At 38.3% G+C, this 19,892-nt stretch overlaps 2 protein-coding genes and 1 pseudogene across 2 annotated transcripts in view; 2 read left to right on the forward strand and 1 right to left on the reverse strand.

Annotated features, from left to right (window-relative positions):
• Positions 1 to 19,892, reverse strand: part of LOC140444126 (neuronal acetylcholine receptor subunit non-alpha-2-like) — a 34,883-nt gene that overhangs the window by 745 nt on the left and 14,246 nt on the right. Inside the window, exons 7-10 of the mRNA XM_072535799.1 lie at positions 10,731 to 10,950; positions 3,131 to 3,296; positions 391 to 543; positions 155 to 321 (exon numbers count right to left, since the gene is read on the reverse strand). Of these exons, the coding sequence (XP_072391900.1) occupies positions 155 to 321; positions 391 to 543; positions 3,131 to 3,296; positions 10,731 to 10,950 (706 nt within the window). The remainder of the gene's footprint in view (positions 1 to 154; positions 322 to 390; positions 544 to 3,130; positions 3,297 to 10,730; positions 10,951 to 19,892) is intronic.
• LOC140444128 (mitochondrial dicarboxylate carrier pseudogene) lies at positions 3,875 to 4,996 on the forward strand (annotated as a pseudogene).
• On the forward strand, positions 6,639 to 7,849 carry LOC140444129 (mitochondrial dicarboxylate carrier-like). The gene has a single exon (XM_072535800.1). It carries the CDS (start codon positions 6,801 to 6,803, stop codon positions 7,647 to 7,649), a length of 849 nt encoding a protein of 282 aa, XP_072391901.1. The 5' UTR covers positions 6,639 to 6,800; the 3' UTR covers positions 7,650 to 7,849.

A 19,892-nucleotide genomic window follows, 5' to 3' on the forward strand; every position in this document is an offset into this window, starting at 1 on the left:
AGATACATGGAACAAATGGAACAAAATCTGAAAACTTCTGAACAGATCAGAATGGTGGAAAATAATAGAACAAACTTTGACCTATGAAGGGTTTTTGAGCTAATGATAATATTGATGAATTTCTTTGTCCACCGTCCGTTAATTTTTGACTTACCTTGACATTAGGTAGACACAAAAATATCCTTATACACTTGCTAGTTAAAATTGTGCACAGAACATGAGGCACAGCCTTCTTGTGATAGCTTCGAGCTAAATTAACAACTACAATTGACACAATGATGGCAATTAAAATTGCCAAAAGTGTGTAGCTATAAAGAGAAACTGAAAATAAGAAATAAAAATTTTTATTTTGTAAAAATTTTACGCAGTAAAATGTAAAAAATAACCAACCTATGTACGGAACTTTCTTAGAATGATTGGGCACAATCAATGACAAGCTGAGCAAAATTAAGGTACATATCACAAGTTGTGCTGAAACTACCGAGATCTTCAGCTGTCCAAAAGGAGCGATCCAAAAGCTTGACAGTACAGAAATGGATATTACTAAAAGTAAAAAATTATATATTTATTAATACAGAATATTTCATTAATAAATTATTAAATACAGAATAAATGCAAAAACTAAACGAAAGTAAAGAAGATGAAGCACTGTTTAATGCAGCGTTACTCCTCAACCTTTTGCCAATTGCGACCAAATTTTCTATAATTATTTTCACCACGTCCCCTCTCGTACAATAACAATATAATATGTATGCAATAATAATGTACCTTGAGTATTTTGACGGTAAATTTAAAGTAAAACCTTAATTACAAAATTACTGAGAATAAGTAAATTTATTGATATGTGGCAACACCGATCCGGAACCGATGTCTCTTTTTGCGAGAAGTTCCGAGTTATTTTGATCATTCTAGACCATCTACAACAGTCTGCATCTCCTCAGTTCTGGCCACCCAAGAAATAAATATAAATTTATACAAAATCATGGATAAATTTTTAATTGGGCATAAGCGAGCATTCGATACTAGTGAAGCATCAACAAGTGCACAGGCGATAGTGGTTTAAAAATAAAATTAAGAAAATATTCTCAAGAATACTTAAATTTTGGGTTTGCCTTTACTGAAGTAAATTAATGAGAAAGGCCTTTGTATATTATTTGCTCAAAAATTTTAGCAGATCGAATGCGATAGTCTGTGGACTAGTACGCATTTCGATGCACATCGCCCCGCCTCGAATTTTTCCATTGGCTCTTGACCAGGAAACAGGCCCGACCAGAAGGGGGGACAGGGGGGGCAAAATCCCCGGGGCCCGGGGCCCAAGGGGGCCCGGGCCCGGCCGTTAGTCAAACATCTCAGATACGTCGCTGAAACCAACAAAACTTTTGAACAAGCTCGTGTCTCTTAATGTGACAAATCTTTTCCCCAATGTGTGCATTGCTCTTCGCATATTCTGTTGCCTACCAGTATCCGTTGCTCAGGCCGAGAGATCATTTAGTGTTTTGAGCCGAATTAAGAATTGTTTAAGATCTACTATGGGTCAACAACGATTATTTGATTTGGGACTGTTAAGCATAGAGTCGAAACTTGCAAAAACTCTTGATTTCGACCACGTGATCCAAAACTTTGCGGATATGAAAGCAAGAAAAGTTATGTTGTAACTACCAGTTCTATTGTAAATAATTAAAAACAAAGTTTAATTGTTAAAACTGTTTTAATTTTCTTCCTTCCTGTGTCAATGGCATGAGTGTTCACTATTACATATCCCAGTTTATGAGTTATCAGATTTTTGGGAATTTTCGTTTAACTGGGTTTGGGGGGGGGCAGTCAGGTCTCATCCTCGGGGCCCGGCCTGGCTCTGGGCGACCCTGCCTGGAAATCCCTATTTATTGCTCGAACAGCGCATATAAATATTGGCGATTTTCAGGTCAGCCAGGTCAGTCCCTTACGGGCTCTCCAAGAGCTTAGTGCTCTTGGGGCGCTGCTTCCTGCTGTTCCAATTATACTCTGTAGCTGAGATATTATTCCACTACTATCTGATGTTTTATTTCGACCTATATTTTCGTCATGTAAGAAATATCTTGTCTTTTTCAAGACAAGCCGTCAAAAAACCACGACCTGATGCTTTATTTCGACTTGGTGTATCTTTGTCATGTAAGAAATATCTTGTCTTTTTCAAGACAAGCCGTCAAAAAACCACGACCTGATGCTTTATTTCGACTTGGTGTATCTTTGTCATGTAAGAAATATCTTGTCTTTTTCAAGACAAGCCATCAGAAGATAAATATTTTCCAAGTCCATAACCCGAAAATGGACTTAAGTAGAGGAGCTCTCGACAGTATATTTGAAACCCTCTACAGAGCACCCGGGGATATTAGAAGGTAGTTAGACCCTTAATTGTTCCCCCGAGGTGACAACATTAACAAACCCCGAGAATTCTTCGAGTTTCAAAATTAAAATCACATGAAAAGCAAAAATCATAAAGAAACGTTTACTGTAAATGTAGAAACTATGTTTGGAGATAATTTTCCCAAAAAATTGGAGTCTATACCTCTATTACATGATACTATTGTCCGTCGAATCGGTGATATAGCTGAAGATGTATAGGATCAGCTACTCGGTAAGTTGTGCGACAAGCTGTTTTCGATTCAGCTTGATGAGGCAATAGGTAGCAATAAAGATGCTCATTTTATTATCTATGTTCGATTTTGTGATGGCATATCAGTAGTAGAACTACTTTTCAGTAAACCAGAAGAACTGAAAGCAACAACTCTCGCATTATATACCTTAAATAATTATATAAATGAAACAAAAATAGTGAAAAAAATTGCATCGGAATATGCGCTGATGGTGCTAGTGCAATGTCCGGAAAATTTCAAATTCTACAAGCGCTTGTGAAACAAAAGTCTCCAATATGTATATGGACACACTGTATGATCCACAGAGAAGCTCTGGCTTCCAAAGAAATGTCTTCCGCCGCAAGGCACATCGCATTGAACCTACTGATTCTTTTAACTCTATACTGTAACTGAAGCATAAATACAGCAATTATATTATCACTACTTTTGGCATATTTAGAGATTCAAAACTATCACAAGTTAGATTTGAATATTATAAAGAGTGAATGTAGACTTACATATAAACGGTGAAAAAAAGATCCAGTCAAGTGCCATAGAATTCCTTTTAATCGTTAAATTAATTTCAAATATCGCTGGTTCTGAGGTTATATTTTGTTCTGCAGCCGAAATATTTGTTATAACATCTGCCTCCAGAATTGACCACTCGGAGCTCTCGTAGTATATCTAAAAATGTAATGAATGTGCAATATAACTACAGTTTTTTTTCGATAAATCTAATTATAACTCTACAGTAATTAGAGGAAAGATTATATGGTAGTCAATTCACGTTTAGAAACAAATTAGAAACCAGAGAAGCGTTAGACATCCACTGGCCCATTGTACTTGGATTTTTTTGCCAAGTTTATTTTTAGGCCAACTTTATTGCTAGCTGCATTGGCCCTGTACGCGTATAGGTAGGAAGGGTCGTACTCGTCGGTCTTCTTGCCTGATTTATTTTTGTCTTCTTCTTTAATCCGTTTTCTGTCGTAACAGAATCGTAAGCTTGTTTAAAGTCCACGAAGATTTGGTGTACATCGAGGTTGAATTCCCAGTTTTTTTCCAACACGTGGCGCAGGACGAATATCTGGTCTATGGTCGACCTTCCCTTTATGTAATTTTACTTTTATGTAATTACTTTTTGTAAGCTTTGTCCATAAAATTGTATAATTTTCAGTGACAATAAAGCATATTTCTATTCTATTCTATTATTGATGTAAAAAAAGAAGAAGTCAAATAGCACGAAAAATGTTATTTTTAAGGTTATTGTCAATTTGACGTTTTAAGTATGTATTAAATAATGGTATGAAATTAACAGAAAATTCTAGTGAACATAAATATAAAATCCAAGAAGTTTATTCACGTGACGACATTAAATTACCAAGATGGTATTTTGGAGGTATAGCAGGTGCTGCTACCGTTTTGGTAACCCATCCTATAGAACTAATAAAAGTTCTAATACAAGTTCAAAAAGTACGGTCAAAATCCACAACCCAGATGGTTCTAAATATAATTAGAACTGAGGGATTTCTAGCATTATACTCTGGTCTATCAGCTTCTATTTCTCTTCAATTAACATACTCAACCGCCAAATTCGCACTTTATGAGCAAGCTAAAGACTATATCGATATGAACAACTTTTCTTCAAAAGTAATGGCAGGGGCGGTATCAGGATTTGTTGGAGGTTGGTTTGGCGTTCCTGCAGATATAGTAAATGTAAGGATGCAAAGTGATATAAGAAGAAACCCCCAATATAGAAGAAATTATCGAAATGTTATAGACGGACTCGTGCAAATATACCAAAGAGAAGGATTTGTCCAAGTTTTTAGAGGATCCACCATGGCATGTATGAGATCAGTATCGCTGACTGTGGGACAACTCTCGATATATGATGAACTCAAACTAATGACACTTCGAACAGGCTTGGTGAACGATAACATCCTTACTCATTTAAACTGCAGTTTTATTGCAGGAATCGCTGCTTCTTTACTCTCACAGCCATTTGATATGATCAAAATTAAACAGATGAATGCAGAGCCTGGAGAATTTAAAGGAATTTGGGACTGTATACGGCACACTAGCAAAAGAGGTCCCAAAGCTTTTTTTAAAGGTGTTGTCCCATCTGCTGTTAAGATTATCCCAAATACTGTAATAGGTTTTATTGTTTATGAACAATTGATTAAGTATTTTGGTTATGTTCCTCAGAAAGATTAAAATAAAGTCTGTATCAAATTTATTAGATTATACAGTAGAGCAACAATTTCGTTCTATTCTAGCCAAAAATAACTACAGTTGTGTAATGTGCCTGTTTAAGTAGTCCAGTTTAAGTAGTCTGATACAATTTGCTTGACTTAAAATTCCTACAATATAAATATTAAACAAAAATAAATCTTACTTGTATTGTTTTTTAATATAATTAATTTTGCTAAACGCTTTATTGAAAATAATTATTTTTTATTACAATGAGGAGAAGTGGCAACGTGACACTAAGACCCATAGTTTCTACTCGTATTTTCACCTATGGTGACAATTGAATACCAGCTGAAGAACAGTTCTCCTATCATTGTGTCGATTGGATCTTCTGCTTGACTGGCTTTACAACTGGGGATGAGTCTTCGCCTCATCCGCTATAGCACTTCATCTTCTTCGATATTGCGCTTCCATTTCTCATTGTTGTACCCCAATCTTAGATAAATCGGATTCAACATTAACGTTCCATCTTTTTTTTTTGGAACAGCCTACTGATCTTCTAACGTCTGGTCTCTCAAAATCCCATCTTATCCGGTTAGGACGCCGCCTTATTGACCTTAGTGCAGGATTCGTTCTTCGTACTCCCGGCGATAGTTCTTGAGGTACTTTAAAATGCCCTCTCCTAGCCGAGTCTACGTCGAACACCTACCTGCTAAACCATACCTTCCTCTGTCATCCAGCGATCCGGACGCGGAATGCAAAGGAAGGAAGGCTTCAACTTCCAGCATCTTTTCCTCTTAACTTTGCCGTTGGTTCAGCTGTCTTTCTTCCTTTTCTTTTTTCTTGATAACTACACGGATATAGTTATGTATACTAGTCTAACCTGCTTTATTTTCAATCATTATCTAAATTACTTCTCTCACTTTAACAAAATGCGCACATGTCTCTCTTTCCATTCTGTTCCTTTCTATTATCCATCTGTTGCACTCTAACATTGTATGCGTCACAATGTCCGAGTGTCCGCAGTATGGGCATTCATCTGTGTCAGCCTTTCCGAACCTAGAGAGGTTGGCCCTAAAACACCCGTTTCCTGTGAGCACCTACGTCAGGAAATAATCCAGTTGCCTGTGGCTACAGTCCACCCAATCTCTTATGTTCGGGATCAGCATTTTTGTCCACTGTGCCACATCTTTTGTGTTATTCCATTTTTCTTGCCATCTTTCAATTGGCCTTTCCCTTTCCTGTCTTCTCTCTGCCATAGTAAGATTTGGGCCTCTTCTCTCATAGAGCTCTTTTCTTTCCACCGCCAGAACATGCAACGGAACACATCTAGTGATGGTCCACAAGACTGACGCAGACACAGTCCTGTAGGCGCATGCCACTCGCAACAGACTTGTACTGTCCACTTGTTTGGAGACTAAGAGCTCAGGAGACTAAGAGCTCAGAAATCCGGATGAAGACTTCAAACAGGAACTTAACAGCTTAGTACACTCAAATTCGTCGGAATCCAAACCATAAACCAAATGAATTTGATATTAATGTTTCTAATCATACTAATCTTAGCTTTAGGTTTAATATATACCTATATATAAATATATTTATTTATTTATTTATATGTGCTGCAGCTTCCCTGTATTAGTTTAAAAAAGACAGTTTTTTTACCAATTTTGGCATTGTTACTATATGTGGGTATCATTACTTCAGCTGCATGGAATAAAGCAAATTAGTATTCTTAAAAAAAAGTGTACATTCCTTGGCAAAAATAGAGTTGCAGGCGAAAGAAACACGAACACCTAAACTAAAAAAAAGAAGAAGAAGAACTAAATTCTGTCACTTTGACAATGAACCGTTTGAAATATTTTAAAGCTGATCAATAGAAAGCTTTGCTGGCTGTTTAACTGAAAAAAGAGGTTATAGAAGTATATTGACTGAAACGAAGATTTTGAGTGCCTTAATTGTCATATAGACATAAAAAAATACAAATTATTTTTACTGCAACCTATGTCTGACGAAATTAAGAGGCATCCAAGATGGTACTTTGGAGGGCTAGCAGCTTCGGCAGCCGTATGTGTCACGCATCCCTTGGATTTGCTGAAAGTGCATTTACAAACTCAAGTTGGACGCCAACTCTCCATCGCAACTATGACAGTGAACATAATAGAGAACCAGGGAATATTGGCTCTTTACTCCGGTCTTTCAGCTGCTGTATGTAGGCAGCTTACCTATTCAACTACAAGGTTTGCTTTGTACGACATTGCTAAATCTTATTTCGATATGGGAAACTTTGCCACGAAAGTTTTAGTAGCATCAGTGGGCGGTGCAATAGGGGGTTGGACTGGAGTTCCCAGTGACGTAGTAAATGTTAGAATGCAAAATGATATAAAGTTGCCTCCAGAAAAGCGGAGAAATTACAAACATGTTATAGATGGTTTTATTAGAGTATATAAAGAAGAAGGAATTAACCAGTTGTTTCGAGGATCAACGACAGCATGTTCAAGAGCAGTAATGATCACCGTTGGACAGTTATCCGTGTACGATGAGATCAAAACTCAACTGTTACGTACAGGATTATTTATAGATAATACAGTGACTTATTTCACATGCAGTTTTATAGCAGGTATAGCAGCTACTTTACTGTCACAGCCTTTAGACGTCATCAAGACCAGGCAAATGAATGCCAGACCGGGCGAATTTAAGGGGATTTTGGACTGTGTTATTTTTACAGCCAAAGAAGGTCCGTTTGCTTTTTTTAAAGGAATTCTTCCATCTTCTGTTAGAATCATACCGAATACAATAATAGTATTTATATTTTACGAGGCATTAACAAATAAATTCGGATATTTTAAATAATTTTTACGATGTGGTCTTCTTTCTACATTTTTTCTTAGACGTTTCATTCATATTTGCTATATTTATGAGTTTATATATTTAAATTACAATATTTAAATACCGAATATATTTAAAAAAACATGCATGTTTTGAAATATTTATGTTGATATATTCTTCAAAGTAAAGATACACAAAAAATTGTGAATAGGGACTTACCAATATAAAATAGACTATGAATAAAATAGAAATAAAATAGAATCTGTTTTTGGTCACATTTATTTATATTATTAATGATACAACGTTCAGAAGGCTTTCCGGCAGTTGAAAATGTCTTATTTTGTCCTTCTGGCAGGTTGCCAGATGATGTATTTTATAGCACGGTACCCATCTATCATAGGGGTAACCACTTACATAAAAATAATAATAAAGTATTTTATGTAAGTGGTATTTTATGTAAGAGTAATTTAGCCGAAACATGAATTTTATGATCGGTAACCATGTTTTTACCAAAGCATTATTTGATAAAAAGAATAATAATAACTCAAGGAGTATTGCTCTTTTTGGACTAAAATTTAATTCTGCAGTATGCCATGACAACACTGCAATTATTGTTTTATGGGATATAGATATCAGTAAAATGCCAATTAAACTAAATTTGTTAAAGTAGAATAAAGGTGAGTAATCTAATTCTACTACGGACACCTAATAACACGCTCTGAGGTTATAAAAGCCATAAAATCATCAAAAGATGGCAGAGCGACTGGTCCTGACGAAATTCCAACTGAAATATACAAGCTTATAAATGATAGCAGTGGTTTAGAGGCTATAACTTCGTTTTTCAATACCATTTATACCAGCGGACAACTACCTAATGGTTGGTCTAATTCACTGTTTATAGCTCTACCTAAGAAGAGAACAGCAAAAACATTTGCTGATTAAAGAACCACCAGTTTGTTAAACCACTTATTGAAAATTTTTCTGAAGGTAATACATGGTCGTATCTACAATAAATGCGAGAAATACCTGGATGACACACAGTTTGGTTTCCGTAACGAGTTTGGAACTAGAGAGGCACTGTTTTTAATGAACGTACTTGCTCAAAGACGTCGAGATATATCTGTAGACATATACTGTTGTTTTATTGACTTCCAAAAGGCATTTTATCGTGGTAAGCACTCTATATTGATCGAAGCTCTAAAAGACATTGGCTTGGACGGCAGAGATGTTCGAATAATTGCAAATTTATATTGGAACTAAACAACATTAGTTTAAGTAGATGGTGTGGAATCCCAGGCTCTTAATATTAAAAGAGGAGTATGCAGGAATGCTTTTCAACGTTTATTCCGAAAGAATTTTCATAAAAGCACTTTCTGAAAAACCAGAAGGAACACTTATGAATGGTGAAGTCATCCATAATTTGCGATATGCGGACGATACAGTACTCCTAGCTTCTAGTCAAGAAGATCGGAAAAAGCTGGAAAAAATTGGAAATATGTTGCTCAGAATTACTGAGAATTACTTATGTGTCCCCATGCGAGAGATTCATATATGTGATTATTGGAATGTATGTTTATCAGTCTTTATGCCTAGTTTGCTTTTTCCACCTGCGAGTCCTCTTATTGCTGCTCTGGATGTTTCTGTTTTCTGGATGGTTGTGTTCACGTATTGCGTGAATGTTAAGCCTTGGTCCATAATGACTCCTAGGTATTTTGCTTCTCTTTTCCATTCAATGTGATTATCTTGTATTAACAGCTGTTTCTCTGGGGTTTCTCTTTTCTTTTTTAATATAATTGCTTGTGTTTTCTCTGAATGGATTGCTATTTTTCATTGGGTACACCATTCTTCAATGTTGCCTGTAGATTGTTGACCGCTACTTCTAAGTTTCTATACAGTGTATATTGTGTACAGTAGGGGTGACAGGACTGCTCCCTGTAACCCTACAGCCTCCGGAGCTCCATATTTGCATAGTGCTTATCCTATCCTCAGTACAAAGAGATCACTCTTTCTAAGGCTTTTCATACATCCTGAAACGCTGCTTCTGTGTAGTGTTTGTTATTAAATCCAGCTGTTATGTATTCTGTCAGTCTAAGTATTTGAAATTGGCTGAAGTGTTCTGCTCTAAATCCCAACTGAGCTTCTGGGATTAGTTCTATTTCGTATGTTTCAAGCTTGTAGTCTGCTTAGTATTACTCTTTCTACAATCTTGCTGACTGCTGGCAGTAAGCTTATCGACCTGTAGTTTTGCGGAAACATAGTATACTTTCCTGGCTTCGAAATTATGATAACGTGAGCTTCCTTTCATCGATTTGGGAAGAGCCTGTAAGGATTGCGTCCGTTATGTTGGTTAAAAATACTATTGCTTTTGCTGATAGATACTTCGGAGCTTTATCTGAAATTTCATCTAGACCCGGTGCTTTATTCGGTATGCTATTTTTAATTAGTTCGTTTATTTATTGAGGAGATGTAGGTGATTATCTCCTCTGGTTCTTCGGGCATGAGCAACAATAGAATTTTTTAACAGTTACTGTAACTAATATCTAATATTACATCTCTATTAAAATAATACATTATTTTTTTGAATTTTTTTAAAAGCTTTTTTTATCACAAATAGCCACTTCCAGTTCTTTGTTTACATTTATTATACAGGGTGTCCTTTTAAGTCGCACCATATGAAAAACTTTTTCTTTTTAGTTTTGGAAAGAAAGTAATTTTTCATTAAAAGTTCTGCATGTTCTAAAACCTAAAATACGATCATCAAATAATAATTTTTTTAAGCCATATACGCGATTTGTCAAAAAATTTAAATTGTGGTTATACATAAAAGTCATATTTTTTGACAAACCGCGTATATGATTAAAAAATTTTAATATCTGTTGATTGTAGTCTTGGTTATTTAGAACTTCTTATAGCTGACTTAATGGTGACTGCAGAACAACTAAGTAAGGTTTCTACATTTACGGAACATATATTGACTGGTTCGTTTTATTCTATGGATTTGTATGTTATTTATAAAAAGCTGTTAATTAAAATTAAATCTGTAAACAAAACATTTTTTATTTGTTTTGATCTGAAGTATCTATATACGTTGTCTTAAATACTTACCAAAGAGCTGTCATTTCTATTAAAGGATATTCGCATATGGTTAAATTCCCTCATAAACCCCATAATTAAATTACATTTGTGAGTTTCCTTGGGCCAAGTTTCCAGATTTTGTCCCTCGCAGAATGCTTTCATTTTAATCGCAGGATTCCATTCTACATAACCAGTATAATGTACTACCATTAGTGTATCCTCTAAAAGATCTCTAATGTCTCCCACAGCACTAAAAATTAGATTGATTATATAAACATTCTTAAATCATTATATTAGGTAGAGTACCACATATTATGTATACAATACATTACCGACCGATAATGTTCCTGTCCAAACATATAAGCTTTTTATGAAAATAAGTTATAAAAACCAAAGAAGCAAACAGGATTTAGGAAGTATTACAATACAAACACCTTTTTTTTTTTTTTTTTTTTTTTTTTTTTTTTTTTTTTTTTTTTTTTTTCGTCTTTATAGAGGGGGGGTCTGGAATCTTCAAAAGACATCTTAGTCCAGGGCGCCGCCTGACTAACTTTAGTGCAGGATTCGTTCTTCGTACTCCCGGCGATAGTTCCCGAGGTACTTTAAAATGCCCTCTCGTCGCCGAGTCTACGCCGAACGCCTACCTGCTAAACCAGACCCTCCTCTGTCATCCAGCGATCCGGAAGCGGAATGGCCGCTGTAAGGCCGGCATCACTTCCGAATCACTACCTTTATTCATTCATTCTCCATTCATACACATCCACACTCTATTCATCAGCAAGGAGGTTCCCTGTCTCGTTCCAGGTAGCGCGTAGAAGACACTCATCGCTCCTAGTTCGGCATTATTTCCAGATGGGCATTTCCTCCTTCCCCACAGTCTGACTCACGCATTCCAACTCACACAGTGTGACCCACTTTTCTAGCTTCACCTTTCAGCATCATTCACTCTTACCTTTAGCGTTGGTTTAGCAGTCTTTCTTCCTCTTCCTTTTTCTTGATTACTGCACGGATATAGGTGTGTATATTAGTCCAAACTAATTTATTTTCAATCATTCTCTCAATCATTTCTCTCACTGTAACAAAATTCACACCTGTCTCTCTCTCCATTCTGTTCCTTTCCACTATCCATCTGCTGCAATCTAACATCGTATGTGTCACAGTGTCCGAGTATCCACAGTATAGGCATTCATCTGTATCAGCCTTTCCGATCCTATAGAGGTAGGCCCTAAAACACCCGTGTCCTGTGAGCACCTGCGTCAGGAAATAATCCAGTCGCCTGTGGCCACAGTCCACCCAATCTCTTATGTTTGGGATCAGCATTTTCGTCCACTGTGCCACATCTTCCGTGTTGTTCCATTCTTCTTGCCATCTTTCAACTGACCTTTCCCTTTCCTGTCTTTTCTCGGCCACAGTAAGGTTTGGACCTCTTCTCTCATACAGCTCTTTTCTTTCCACCGCCAAAACATGCAACGGAACACATCCAGTGATGGTCCATAAGGCTGCCGCAGACACAGTCCTGTAGGCGCATGCCACTCGCAACAGACTTGTTCTGTCTACTCGTGTCATGAGACTCCTACAGGCAGTTATCTCTACGGCCTCGCTCCAGACTGGTGCCGCGTAGAGGACGATCGATTGTACAACACCGTGTAAGACCCTCCTCCTTTCGGATTTGGGTCCTCCAATGTTCGGCATCACCCTCCCCAACGCAGCCGTACTATTCGCAGCCTTCCGGACCACCTCCCGCACGTGCTCTCCCCATTTTCCATTCTGGTGCAATGTCACTCCTAGATACTTTACATGTTTCTTAGGTGTTAGACATGCTCCCGCACATTTTAGTTCAATATTTTGCCTATTCCTTGTCCCCTTCAGAATGATGGCTTCGGTTTTCTCTGTCGCAAGTTTCAGTCCGTGCTGCGTCATCCATTTCTTTACGACGCCGCCTACGTTTCTAACCCGGTATTTGAGATCTGGCTCATCCCGAGCCACTACCAGTACAGCGAGGTCATCCGCGAATGCGAAGGGGGTTGTACCCTCTCCGTATTCACAGTGCATAACCCCGTCATATGCCAGATTCCATAGCGTCGGGCCCAAGACAGATCCCTGGGGTACCCCGGCCGTCACGTCCACGATCGTGCCCTTTTCCACCATAATCCTTCTTTCGGACAGATACTCCGCCACCACATTCATCAGGTAACCAGGACATTCTCTCTCCTCCATTGCCTTCATTACCTCGTTCCACTGCAACGTATTGAATGCATTCTTAACATCAAACAACAGCAGAGCCGCCCAGCGATGTTCATCCCCTCTGTTGCGCAATGCTTCGAGTACACTCATGATTGCATCAATCGTGCTTTTCCCTTTACAAAAACCAAATTGCCTCCTTGATAAACCACCTGACCTCTCAATCATGTCGTCTATGCGTACTCGCAGCATCCTTTCATACAGCTTACTGATGCATGGAAGCAGACAGATGGGGCGATACTTTTCCCTAGCTTTGGGAAGCAGTATTAACCTCGATGTCCTCCAAGGCTCAGGAAAAGTTTGTGCTTCCAGCAGTGCATTCATATGTTCCAGAAGCCACGCAGGTTCCACCCGTCCTAGACCCTTCACCGCCTCAGGTGGTATCTGATCTAGTCCTGGGGACCTACGAGTCTTCAGTGAACCCAATGCCTCGATAAGTTCATCCATGGTAAAGGGTACAGCTCGCTCAGCTCCTTCATCCCTCCATACACCATGACATCTGCCGTCCGGAAAGAGCTCTCTTGTTACCTCAAGCTTCTTATCCATAGGCATTTCGTAAGGAGAATACGCATGGAACTTCTTCATGACGATCTTGTACCCCTGACCCCAGATGTCCTCATCCAGCTGTTCACACAACTCTTTCCAGTGCCTTCTTTTTTCTGTACGGATTTTCCTGTACAGTTCCCTCTTCCTTGCGCGGTACTCTTCCTCGATCTCCTCGATGATCTCAGGGTTGATTCCTGCTCTACCTCTTGCTCTTGTTAACCTTCTTCTCATCGCTATACACACATTTCTTAGTGCCTCGATGTCCGCATTCCACCAATATGGCATCCTGTTGACATCTTGGCGACCAATCTTGCTTCCCTCCATCGCTTCTTTAATGACTCTCTCCAGGCTTTCCACTGTCGGTGATTGACCCTGCATTATGCTCACTCTCCATTTAATTAGTTCCTCGTATACTTTCCAGTCATTCCCATCGCCGCATCTGCCCATCGACGTCCCGGATGCACGGACCGTGTTAGTGGTCCCCTTTCCAGTTATCGAGAACTCAATGTATTGATGTTCAGTTCCAGTGTAGTCTGGCAAAACCTTCCAACCTACTGCTTTCGCCGCTATTTCTTGTGTCGCCATGGTCACGTCGATGTACGTACCTGTACCTCTCCTAACAAACGTAGGTTCCAGACCTGTGTTCAGAACCACTAGGTCTAGAGCACCCACCCAGTCAGTTAGTATCCTGCCGCGAGCATCGGTGATGGGAGATCCCCAGTCCGCTGCTTTTGCGTTAAAATCTCCCAGCACTACGTATTCTCCTCCTGTGTTTCCCACTTCCTGCATGATCTCGTCTATCTTCATCTCGTACTCGCCCACCGTCACGTTTGGAGAAATATAACAGCAGACCAGTCGCACCCCCTCCATCCGAACAATCACATATCCTTCTTTGGGCTTAATTTCATACACTCGCAGTTTCCTATTGTAGATTCGTACAGCAGCTCTCCCGGTCGTATCTACAAACCATCCTCTTCTTTTCACCGCTGTTGGATTTGGTTCCGCCGTCACCAGCACATCGATGTTCTTTTCTACTGCGGCAGTCTCAGCAAGATCATGTGCTAGTCTTGCCGTTCCCACATTAGTTTGGAGCACTCTCAGCTCTCGAGTCATGTTTTCTTTGTTTGCCATTTCTAAACCTTGGATTTCTTTCGCGCTCTCTTTTACACTCTCATACTCTTGGGACTAGTCCTCAGTTATTTCTATTTTCAACCAGTCGGTTGAACTTTGGGCATATTCTTGAATTTGCCACATGCCCATTCACGTCGCAGTTGAGGCATCTGGTTGTTTCTTCCTTGCATTCCAGCGCTATGTGACCCTCTTTGCCACATCGGAAGCAACATCCTCTTCTGTTCTGCCCCTTGCAGTGCCATTGTTTGTGTCCAAAGGCAAGACATCTCAAGCATCTCGGTATTTCTAACCTTGATTTTATCACTCGGCAGGATGTGTAGTCTACTTTTATTCTTTTCATTTGCAAGATCTTTTCGGCAACATCTTCATCCACATCGATCACGGCACTCATCATCCCTCTTACTGCGCCTCGTGTTTCGGTCCAAATTTTTATAATGTCACAGACCCGCTCTTTTCCAGCTGCTTCCTCTGTGGCCTTTTGGATCTCTTCCTTTGTTGTATTGGGTGGGATTTCCTGTATTAAGAGTCTTTTCTTCACGATGCCTCCTTTTGCCACTGCTCTCGACACGCATGTATTATCAGAGAGAAGTTTCTTCACTTCCTCTGCCTTTTCCCGTCCTCCGACCAACTCCAGTGATATTCCTTGGTCTCTAGTCTGTCTGATCCTTTTAATGTCAATGTCCTTTCTTCCTGTCAGCTTGTTTTTTACCTCTGTCATTAAATCCACAAAGGATTTTTCTTTGGTTTTATTGATGATTACGACTCCATTTTGTTCTTTGGACTTGGTGTTGATATTGGTCCACCTTCTTGTTGTTTTTTTACCTAGGAGCGTGATCGTTACATCTCTTCCTCTTACAGCCCATTCCATAATTTTTCTCGATGTCTCAACTCCCAGTGCTGCCGGTGTGTGGATTCCCAGGTTTTCTCTTCCCAGCTCCTCCATCTTCTGTACCAGTTTCCTGCATGTTTTCAGGAACTTCACCGGCACAGGTTCTTCCTTTTTGTTTGGGAGAAGTTTAAATCCGTACTTCTCCTTGTGGATCCACGTTCCATCTTTATGAACAGACATCGTGACTTTCGTAGTTCCCAGGCCGCCCTCCTCATCCACCTCCGCTGGAGCACCTGGTAGCTGCGGAAACATAGCTTTGGCCTTTTCCATGGCTTTGTTGTCCTCGTCATTGTTGGTGACAAAGACTGCCACGTCTCCTGTTAATTCTGAGATGTTACCTTCTTTCACTATAGTCCTAGTGAAGACCTCCTCTGGCCAGTCTTCATTTAGAAATTCTATTGTTTCCTTCTCTTCCTTACATGTTGTCATCTTATTTGTGATAGCGTCTACCCTTCGTTTAATGGCTTCTGGATTCTCTAGATCCACTTGAACCCCCATTGTCGCCAACTTCTTAACTTTCAAGGGTTCCATGTTGATCTGCACACCTCTGGATGTCATGCATACAGACTTTCTTGGAGCTTCTTCTTCATTATTTTCCTCCACTTCCTCGATATAATCGAGCATCCGATTTCTCAAGATGTCGACCTCCCTCTTTATGGATAGCCTTGTATTTGGCACCTTTCTCATAAGTTTCCCGAGTTCCGCTACGCTGTCCTGGAGACGCTCCAACTTTGATCTAGTTTTGTAGTTCAGTGGCTTCCCCTCTTCCTCTAAACTGGACGTTTCTGTCCTGTTGCTTGGTTTTCTTTTTCTTGACCTCCTTTTTTTCCATTCATCGTCAAAGCTGCATCTGCTGTCTGAGCTGCTTGCTGCTTCGTCTTCCTTTCTTTCGTTTTCTTTCCTTAAAATCTCCTCCCTCATTTTATTTTTTTCTTCCTTCTGCCTGTTTTCCCCTTTCTCTTTTTCTCCTCCCTTTATTTCTTCCTCTCTCTTGGTTTGCTGATTTTCCCTTTCTTCCCTATCCTTCCCGCTATTTCTGTTTGTTTTATTTCTATCTACAATTTCTTCCACTTCTCTTCTCCAGTTTTTCTTCCCTTGAGTTTCATCCCTTTCTTTCACTCCTCCTCTTCTACTTTCTTCTTCATCTCCACTGTTCCCTTTTCCGTCTCTTTTATTTTTCTTTTTCTTTCTCATCTTTCTTCCCACGAGTTGGGTCGTGCTGATCGGTCCAGTGGGGCAGTGCGCCCTTACCCCACCAAGGCTGTTTTCCCCTCAGGTTCGCCACTTCCCTTGGGCATCGCTTGTAGCCCACTTTATTACCCCTGGGCCATGCACCTCTTTGGCACGATGGTGTTACACCTTGAGGTTAGGGAGGCGGTATATTATATATATATATGCCCTATGCATATCCGTTTGTATGGATGTTAAGAATCTAAATTAATAAAAGTGTTAATTAATAAAATTGACTTGAAATTTGGTGGATGGCCGGAGATGAGCCACGGTGACCAATCCAGGCTCATCTGCGCTCATCCTACTGTAGGATGGGTTTTATTATATAGGAAGAAATGAAGATTTTTATTAAAGAAATGTGTTTGGATAATTTGGAAAAAAATGTAGTGTCTTGTGCACCCGGTACACAGACGCTGGACGTTAGTTGGATTGTACTTAGCTTTATCGGTCGTGCTCCCCGGGATATATCCCACAATAGAGGGACCAAGACTGATGACTAGCCTTTTCTACCACGGCGAGGTTATTTTATAGCCTAAGATGATTATCTAATTTTGACCTAATTTTCTCGCTACCATTGCTTCTTGGATTTCAACACTTCAAACTTCTATTTGGAAATCTTCGTTTTACTTTTCTAACTATCTGTTAATCCCTGGAGATGTCGATACTACCACATAAGCTTAACAATGTTGTCAATAGCTTTTTGAGGACCATCTACTTTGAGTAGTTTTTCTTTATCATACGGACTAGAAAATACTCATAACAAGTCTGGTTTTATTCTGGACTTCTTTCAGGATCTTGGCCAGTGTGGCATATAATAGTTCGTTTGCAAAGGGTCCATATAAGCCTGCATATAAGCATATCGATTTGCATTGGTATACCTGTAGGATATCCGGGCAAATCACTAAATTTAGTAAATCCTTTACCATGTATTGTTTTTTATGGGGGATTTGGTTTATTATTGCATTCACTACAATGAGTACCACGTTTTCTGATAAAACTATACCATATGTACACATTTTTACACCTAGACTGTAATTTCTTCCCTGAATATTCCTGAAAGAAGTGAATTGTATGCAATGCAGCCACTTCGATGTCGAATGGAAAAACGCCAGGATATGGAGGTATAATTTATCTACCTGGGTATGCAAGACCTAGACAATCGCCTTGTTGTTCTATGAATCGGGGCTTAAATGGACAGCAGTCTGTATGTACATTGATCTGTTTTTGAAAACAACGAATCGTCTTTAGGTGATGAGTTTTTAGCCATCGTAGGTTCGTAGTCGTAGGGATTTCTATACATTGTTTTATCGGATTTTGGTGTATATTTGCTAATTTTAAAACCTTTACCAGCCTTCTTGTATCTATACAAAGATTTTCTTTCTTTGATTTTAACTAATAGACTTTTCGTTTAGATTCATTTGGAAATGCGTCACTATAAGCTTGCCAAAACAGGACATCCTGATGTAGACATCTATTGGGAGATGTTATATAAATTTGCCTCTTAAAAATTGTGTCGTGAGAACATTTTCTTCATCTTCAGTTGAATCAGTTATGCTGGTAGCATCTTTGTGTAAATCTTTAAAAATATGTGAAATTTATTCAAAGCTTCTTCAGCTTACTCAGGGTACAGAGAAAACAGGCAAAAAAGAGACTTTCCATTTTTTATAATGGTAAATTTTGGGCAATTAGATGATTAAAATCAGTTTCCCATACATCGAGGGGAGCATTATCTAAAAAATTGAATTTACACATTTTTCATCAAAATTATCATCATTGTTGTTGTATTTTGGATCAAAAGTCATATTATCCATAAAAACTGTAACAAAATGAGATTTTCTGTTGCTATTTTATCCATTTCCTTAACCAAATTTCAAATTTTAATATATATGAGATCTTAACGGAATTTTTCATATATTGTCATTTTGACAGTTTTGTTATATAAATAATCAACTGGATGCATTTTCATGAAAAAGGTACTTGGGGGCACCGTAAATAAACCCACAAACTGGCACATATACAAAACGTGATTAAAATGTTCATAAGTAATTGTCAAAAACACTATAATCCCGGTTCTTATCTTACCGTTGATAATTAGTGTCATTGCGTGATATGCTTTCGATGTGGAAATAATTTCGTCTTCACTTAAATCAGTTGTACTGGAAGTAAATTATTTAAACAGATTAGCAATAAAGTTTGTTGCACTACTAATTTCTACATCCGACAGCATCCAATTATGTGGTAACATCTTTTTGTAAGTTTTTACAGAAATATCCAATTTATTCAGATCTTCTTCAGCTTGCTATTATTCATGATCTATTAAATAATGAAAAATGATTTTCTGTTGCTATTTTGTTCATTTTTACCTTAAAAATTGGATATTTATAAGATCTTAACGGAAAATTTTGATATACAAACTAAATGTCATAATATATATATGTTATATATACTAAAAAATACAATACAAAACAATACAAACACCTACACACAGTCAAACAAAAAATAGAAACTCAAATTAGTATAATATACTTTTTTGATTGCCTTTGTAGATTTTAAGAAGGCGTTTGACACTACTGAAGCAAACGCGATAATTTCTGCCATGCAAAAGGCCAGAATACGTCAACAATATATCAATCTAATCAAAAGATCCCTGGTAAAACAATTTTAAGAATACAGCTGCATAGACAGAAGAAGTTACAATACAAATTGGAGTAAGAAATGGGGATAAAATAGATATTCCATGTACTCTTCACTCTCACGCTTAAAGACGATTTTAGAGATTTTAGAATGGGATAACCTGGGAATAAATAGCAGGTGAAATATTCAACACCCTGAGGTTCAGACATTGATATGTTATGTTGCCAAAGCTGTTTAATAAAGCTGTTTAATATCTACTCTGAATCAGTGTTTGAAGTAGGGTTGAATCATAGTAGCGAAAGGTTTAAAATCGGTAAAGAAATGATCAGAAACGTCAATGTCTATAATAGAAGTCGAGAATATCTTAAAATTCTGTTGAACTCAGTAAATAATGGATCCAATATCCAATAAAAATGGCTTAAATAAAAAGGAAAAAAAATTGAAATGGATAGTGATCGGAAAATTAACATTAAACAATGAGCTCTAAAATTAGATGACAAAAACTTGACAAAATTTTCTAT

Source organism: Diabrotica undecimpunctata, chromosome 6 (genome assembly GCF_040954645.1).
Source record: "Diabrotica undecimpunctata isolate CICGRU chromosome 6, icDiaUnde3, whole genome shotgun sequence".
In the NCBI taxonomy this organism is placed as follows: Eukaryota; Metazoa; Arthropoda; class Insecta; order Coleoptera; family Chrysomelidae; genus Diabrotica; species Diabrotica undecimpunctata.

Bases quoted from the DNA above. Each gene is read 5' to 3' on its own strand.
- LOC140444129 (XM_072535800.1), top strand. From the start codon at position 6,801: ATGTCTGACGAAATTAAGAGGCATCCAAGATGGTACTTTGGAGGGCTA.